Here is a 7,890-nt window from a genome sequence, read left to right as displayed (position 1 = left end):
TCAACACTGCTGTCATTGTTAGCACTGTTTGCACTGTAAGCACCGTTAGCTGCTAGCCACCGTTGCAGCCATCTCATTGAGAGTCTTGTGCAAACAATCCCAGCTCAGACTCTGAATCACAGATATGCTCTGAATGTTGTCTACAGCTTGTTTAAAGACCAGGATCACTGCTAAACTGTGTTGTGTTGCCAAATACAAATTAACCTTATATTTTTCCCTTATCTGGTAAATACACTGTTTGCAACAAAACAATTTGTCTTCTGAAAATAGAACCAGTAGAAAAGTATCAAAGTGGTCAACAGCTGCAGCTATAAAAGGATGTTGTCTTAGTACTGATTTGTACTTTGTACTGTTTTTAAATGTGTATGGTAGGTAAAAAGTGTCCCCAAGATACTGTGTTCCATTTTTCTAGTCATATTTTGCACTTCATGTTTGAAACAAGGGTTAAACACACTCCCTCTTGGCCACTCCTCTTTCTGGTATGAGTCAAAGTCTGATATGCCCTCCCTCCTGTTGCTCTTTAACACAGGGAGCTACACTCCATTGTTACGTTTCCTTGTGTAACCAACAAGAGCTGGTAGGAGCAATTCAGTGAAGATCAGGAAGTGTACATGAGGGCAAGGAACAAAGTTTTGTGTTTGTGCAGGCTGTTTCTCCTGTTCAGGCAAAGTGAAACTCAGACAGTCGTTGCCACTGAGAAGTGAAATGGCGCAGCAAGGAGTTAAGCTGGACAGGGAAACTTTCTCTTGTTCGATCTGTCTGGATCTACTAAAGGATCCGGTGGCCATTCCTTGTGGACACAGCTACTGCATGAACTGTATTAAAAGCTTCTGGGATGAAGAGGATCAGAAGAAAGTCTACAGCTGCCCTCAGTGCAGGCAGACCTTCACACCGAGGCCTGTGCTGGTAAAAAACACAATGTTAGCAGTTTTAGTGGAGGAACTGAAGAAGACTGGACTCCAAGTTGCTCCTGCTGATCACTGCTATGCTGGACCGGAAGATATAGCCTGTGATATCTGCACTGGGAGAAAGCTGAAAGCTGTCAAGTCATGCTTAGCCTGCCTAGCTTCTTACTGTGAGAAACACCTCCAACGTCACTATGATGCAGCTCCATTAAAGAAACACAAGCTGGTGGAGCCCTCCAAGAAGCTCCAGGAGAACATCTGCTCTCATCATGATGAAGTGATTAAGATGTTCTGCCGTACTGATCAGCAGTGTATCTGTTATCTCTGCACTGTGGATGAACATAAAGGCCATGACATAGTCTCAGCTACAGCAGAAAGGAATGAGAGGCAGAGAGAGCTCGAGGTGAGTCAGCAGAACATCCAACGCAGAATCCAGGACAAAGAAAAAGATGTAAAAGTGCTTCAACAGGAGGTGGAGGCCATCAATCGCTCTGCTGATAAAACAGTGCAGGACAGTGAGAAGATCTTCACTGAGCTGATCCGTCTCTTGGAGAAAAGAAGCTTTGATGTGAAGCAGCAGATCAGATCTCAGCAGAAAAGTGAAGTGAGTCGAGTCAAAGAGCTTCAGGAGAAGCTGGAGCAGGAGATCACTGAACTGAAGGGGAAAAACGCTGAGCTGGAGCAGCTGTCACACACAGAGGATCACAATGAGTTTCTGCGCAATTATCCCTCATTGCTACAGATCAGTGACTCTACAGATACATCCAGACTCAGTATCCGTCCTCTGCGGTACTTCGAGGATGTGACAGCGGCTGTGTCAGAGACCAGAGATAAAATACAGGATGTTCTGAGTGAGAAATGGGCAAACATCTCAGAGACAGTGACTGTAGTGGATGTTTTACTGTCAAACTCACAAGCAGGGCCCAAGACCAGAGCTGATTTCTTGAAATATTCCCAAGAAATTACACTGGATCCAAACACTGCACACACACGGGTGATATTATCTAAGGGAAACAGGAAAGCAAGAGGTATGAATAAACATCAGTCATATCCTAGTCACCCAGACAGATTCACTGATAGGTGTCAGGTCCTGAACAGAGACAGTCTGACTGGACGTTGTTACTGGGAGTTGGAGTGGAGCGGGGTAGGGGTAGTTTCTATAGCTGTTACATACAAGACCATTTGTAGAGCTGGGGAAAAATGTGGATTTGGAAAAAGTGACGAGTCATGGGCATTATATTGTTCAAGCGATCTTTATGAATTCCGCCATGACAAACTCAAAACTCCTGTCTCAGTTCCTCAGTCCTCCAGAATAGGAGTGTACCTGGATCACAGAGCAGGTATTCTGTCCTTCTACAGTGTCTCTGAAACCATGACTCTCCTTCACACAGTCCAGACCACATTCACTCAGCCTCTCTATGCTGGACTTGGGCTTTATCACTGGTTTGGTGGTACAACAGCTGAGTTTTGTCGGCTCAAATAAACAATATGCCTTCATTTTTTCCCCACATGTCAATCAAACAGTGTGGGCAGGATTGTGGTACCTTCTCTCTCATTTTCTTTCTATCAAAGGACATTGCACTTCCTCTTATTTGCTATTTATGTTTTCAAACCAAATGGTAATTATTTATTAATTTAGCCACATTAAGGAGGATCATTTTAGCCACTATTTCCAAGGGAAAAGAAAAGAAATGCTATAAGCGTTTTTACTCCATTACTAAGGGTAATTTTGAGGTGATTAAAAGTTTAAAAGTAAAAAGGAAACAGAAAAATGTAAGAGGCTGTTTAACTGGAAAATGGATACCTTGAAATAGCAATATGAATATGTAAAGTGACATTGAAAAATGGAACCATGTAGAGGTTTGACTGAAAATGCTCAAGTTCAAAGTAGAAATTAATTTTTTTATATTTTGGTTTATGACAAAATGCCATGAGCCCCAGCTTTACGTAACGCTTAACTAAGATACTGAAAACTGTTGACATTAAACCTACTAATGACATACTAGCATTGTCACTGTTAGCATGTTAGCATGTTTATGTAAGGATTTAACTCAAAGTACGACTGTACCCAAGGAAAGCCTCAAAGAGCCACTAGCATGGCCTCAGACTGTTGGAGTTGTTTACCATAAAGGTTTTTGTACAGGCATCAACAATGAATTTAAATATTAAAAACATTTTTTGTGGTGAATCTGTGTGAGAGGTGTTGAGGAGGAAAACCTATGTTTGGGTGCAGGTCTCTGATATCCAGCTGTGGGGTTTGTTTCTATTTGTTTCTATCTATTAATGTAAATAACAGAAAGGTACATTAGACTACATGTGTACAGTAGGAAGGAGAGGAGGTAAATAATTGCATTTGCTTGTAGTTTCTGTTTTATTTTTGATACCAATATTAAAACGTGGACATTTAGTTGTGCTTCATAAAAATGTTGTTGTAGTTATAAAGTGCTTTAAACGTTTTTAAATCAGTAGGTCTACCTTTTCAGTAGCCTCACTATGTTCTAACCACTGTATAGTTGTAATCATTGATTATTTTCCTTTGCAATGCTGATGAACTTGTTTAACTTACTGATTGTGTAAATGAATAAAATCTGAGCTTAAAGTAAGTCAAAAAAGTCTCTCATTAATGTACACATTATGACACATTTTGCAGGTGCAACGACTAGAGGGTTTGGCATTTTCTTGACCATGAAATTTGCATTGCCCCACTGTGTTATACATTGGTGCCAAGCTCAGCGTCGGATTACTCCCTAGAGAAATTTTCAGAAACTTAACAGCTTAACTGACCATTTTAAAGCATTTTAAATAAATCTTAGATCAGGGGTTTACAAAATTTTGATGACTGAGTGGCATTTTAGGGATCCAGCATGTGATTGAGGGCCACACAGGATACGTGCACACACTATGACTTAATGACACACTATGACTACTATGCCTTTTTTTTATGACATATATAAACTTTACAAACTTTACAACTTTATAATAGTTAATAGTGATATAGCCTACGTGACACTCATATTACGTTCTAGTTTTCCACTTTTTGATGCATCTGACAGTAATGAAATGGGGACAACATGGTAATTGACATTAATCGTACCCACTGCTGGGGTATGGCAACACCACTTGGACAAACCAAACACAGAACTGCAGTACACCACAATGCCAGAACTGGTAGTAATTATAATGGCAATTTGTTGAGTTTATTAATGATTACATTTGCTAATGATTGTTTCAGATGGCCATGTGGGGTTGCCTGTCGTAGCATAGCAAGTTATTAATTTACTCATTTTTGGTCAAATTGAATATTAGGGGGATGTGTGTCCCTCAAATATATATTATAATGAATGCCTAGATACAGTAGATATATTAATACTTATCTCATTTAAAATCAACCAATAAAAATATCTGGGAGTCTCCACAGACCAAGCCATAGCAGTGCAATCACATGGACTGTAATTGGACAGGCTGTATCTCAGGTTGAATGAAGGGTCAGAGCGAGCAAAGATATACAGTACATGTTCTGTTCTACTCATCCACCTCTCAAAGTGCTATTACACACTGTACAGGAAAGCAGGTACAGTTCACTGTCTGTACAAATAAACACAATAATCTGATCTAAGACGGCAGGAAGAACATGCAAACCCAGGTATAGCCTTGTTTTCACTTTAAACAGCACAACAGTGAGAGTCCACATGCAAGGAAAGTTTATAGAAAGAAGTTTTAAATGGAACGTGGATCTTATCAGAGCTGGAGAAAAGCAGAACTGTGCTGGAGGATGAGGGGTCACTTAAAGACAAGGCAATGCTTTAGCTATTCTGCTAACAATTGGTTTTTGATGTGAAGAGGTGTATTGTTCAAATTTGTGCCTCTGGTGCACAGCTTTGGGAAAGATCTGCAAAATTGTTGTGAATTTAAGTTAAAGGGATAGTGCACCCAAAAATGAAAATTCAGCCATTATCTACTCACCCATATGCCGATGGAGGCTCTGGTGAAATTTTATAGTCCTCACAACACTTGCGGTGATCCCAGGGGAGAGTGGGTAGCAACACAACTCCACCTAATGGAGGCTTATGGCGCCCCAGATTCAAACGTCCAAAAACACATAATTGAAACCATAAAATATCTCCATACTGCTCGTCCATAGTGATCCAAGTGTCCTGAAGCCCCGACATAAAAAGTTTGGAAAAACGTCATTTGAACTCTGTTTTTAGCCTCATTGTAGCCTGCAGCTCTCACTGCCTCTCTGTACACCACGTTCATGTGTGTTCACGTGCTTTCGCTGGTCTCACGCGCAAGGCCTCCCTTCCTGCTCTGCTGCAGTGCAACTGTGGGAGGGTAATTTTATGAAAAAAACAAACAAAAACAAACTGATCTCTCTTCACTTTCTCTCAGCCACTGGAACGTGGCCATTGGCTGGTGCTCTTGCAGTAGTCAGTAAACAAATGCCTTTCTGTGAGTAATTTTGATTGAAACTTCCTCAAGAAAAGGAAAGTGTGCCCATAAAAGATTTAAAAACGTAATCAGATTCTGTTTGCCGCCTCAAGTGAAGGAACTTATCCCTAGCCAGATCCATATTTAGAGTAGCTATCTAATGTTAGCTAGCTTGCTAACGTAGTTGCTTAGCTTGCTCTAGGTTGCCTGCTAGCTAATGTTACATAATGTAACATAAATTGATCAGGTGTTCGTTTATGTTAGCTATATTACTGTGAAGTTAGGTTAGCTAAAGTGTTTCATTAACTGGTGTCCTGTTTGTGTGTGAGCCGGGTCAGAGTATGACAGAAAGCATGGCAAAGAAAAGGAAACAGCCACAGGACATCAGGAATTTTTTTCTTGGGGTAAAACCTATACAGTCTATGGGTAAAACGCCATTGTGTAAGTAAGAAGACCGTGACCCCTGTAATATTACAAGTTTAACCAAGCTCAGTTAGGGGCTCACATTCTAATAATCATCCATATCCACTGATGTATACAGTAGTCCCATATACTAGGAGAAAGGGAAGATGATGAGGAGAATTGGGAATCTGTGAGAGGCGAGAGATGAGAACGTGAGTGGATAGGCTATAACATGCTCAAGATCCTGAAACTAGAAGTAGCATTAACCAACAGCGAAGCAGTGAAAAGGAGGGTGATGGCTGGCTCCATTGGCTGTTTAAGAGAATTAAACAGTAAAAGTAAGCATATGATTCTCTGTGTAGTGCTTTTTTAATGACTTGGTGATGGTGATGAGCCTCTTTGAAATTGTGAAATATGCTGGCAATCTCAAGCGCTCTGTGGGCATGATTTGCACGCGTGCAATTAAAACAAAAATCACAACTGATTGTGTCCACCCTAAACTTGTCATCAGATCTGCACCCATGGTTGTGAGGACTCTAAAACTTCACCTGAGCCTCGTCGGCATATGGGTGAGTAGATAATGGGTGAATTTTCATTATTGGGTGCACTATCCCTTTAAGCACTACACACCAAGAATTTCACTGAATAGTACAACTTGTATGTTAGCATTAGATGTAGTGTGTTACAGTAGTAATGGGCTGATGGACAAGAAAATGGTCCTAATAAAATCTTCTGCGTTGCCCTGAGTGCGGGTGATATATCATGTTGCATGGTATGGCATCATGTGTGAGCCGTATCTGCCTCCATTACAGCAGATAAACTCTGGATGCATCCCATTTCACACTGCCATGGACGGGTTTCACAGAATACTTATTATGTTGTCAGTGGTATCCCTTTAGAGGAGAGTGTGGCCGGGTTGAGTTGTCCCATCTCTGTTCAAATCAGCTTTCTTTACTTGCTATCGTGGACAGGCCCATTTGAGTGGATACTTATTATGCTGTCAGTGTTTTCTTAAGAGAACGGCTCCATGGGTTGAGTTGTTCCATTTCTTTTCAGATTAGCCCCCACACTTAAAGCTAGGGTGCCAGTGTTTACATAATTCGTGGCAGCATCAGGTGTCGTTTCAAGCCTAGCATTAATATAGTCTGCTGTTGTGCAGTACCTCCATCAGTGCTGTGGATCACTGACTAGGAGCACACACTGCAAACAGTTACCATATGACTGCAATTCATCACATCTCTGTCACTCTGTGTATATTAGCAAGTGTCTCCCCAGCTCCTCTCTTTTGCTCTCACTCCTCATGACTGCTCTTTAGTCTATACGTCTTTCACACGGGGGACGGCTTCGCAGGTTCTGCTTTGATCGTGAAAAAAAAAAGTCTTTATTATCTCCTGTCCAGTCCCCATAATCAGCTCCAGACAGTGTGTCTGGATAATAAGTAGATGAGACGGTGTTTCAAAGGACTGAAGCAAAGAGAGTCACAGCTCAGTTTTCTATTTCATCCACCTAATTAAAAGTGTTTTCTCGTAGAGCATTGTTTTTGTTTTCACTGATATTGTGTCGTTTCTTTTTTTTAAGGCAGCGCCTGTCAGTGATGTCTTTGCTACTTGTTTAAGCTGCGAGATATGTGTTACTACCCCTACGCTGACAGCTGTTTATTAAAAGTTTAGGGGAAGATGGGACTTGATAATTGAAGGCTTTCTTCAGGGACAGAGTTTCTGTCTGTTTGAAAATTTTTGTTGTAATATCCACTGTTTAAAATCTATTCCTACTTTTACAAAATGATTGAGGAAACAACAAACAATTGTATTTATTTTAGAATAAAAGTATTCAGTATATAATGGATAAATTACAATGTGTGATGTTAGATCATCTTTAAGTCTTGTTGATATACTGTGTACAACTCTATATTGGTGCCAAGACTACTAATAGTCACAACAACTGAAGATTTCCGTGATACCTTCAGCTTGTTTGCAGTCACCCAAACTGTTACAAAGATACATCGTGGATATTTAAAGGAGCTATATGTAAGAAATCTAAAGCAAATAGTCGTAAAATCCTCCTAATATGTCACAGAGACTAAGGAATAATGTTCATATAACATACTGATCTCACCGACAACAATAGTACAGCCAGAATATTCGCATTTAAAAAA

At 40.5% G+C, this 7,890-nt stretch overlaps 1 protein-coding gene across 1 annotated transcript; it reads left to right on the top strand.

Annotated features, from left to right (window-relative positions):
• The first annotated feature begins 568 nt into the window (after positions 1-568).
• On the top strand, positions 569-3,503 carry LOC126393199 (tripartite motif-containing protein 16-like). The gene has a single exon (XM_050049154.1). The coding sequence runs from the start codon at positions 706-708 to the stop codon at positions 2,386-2,388; it is 1,683 nt and encodes a 560-aa protein (XP_049905111.1). The 5' UTR covers positions 569-705; the 3' UTR covers positions 2,389-3,503.
• Positions 3,504-7,890: the final 4,387 nt, after the last annotated feature.

The sequence above is a fragment of the Epinephelus moara genome, chromosome 7 (genome assembly GCF_006386435.1).
Source record: "Epinephelus moara isolate mb chromosome 7, YSFRI_EMoa_1.0, whole genome shotgun sequence".
Lineage (NCBI taxonomy): Eukaryota > Metazoa > Chordata > Actinopteri > Perciformes > Serranidae > Epinephelus > Epinephelus moara.
This window is presented reverse-complemented; position numbering and strand designations above follow the sequence as displayed.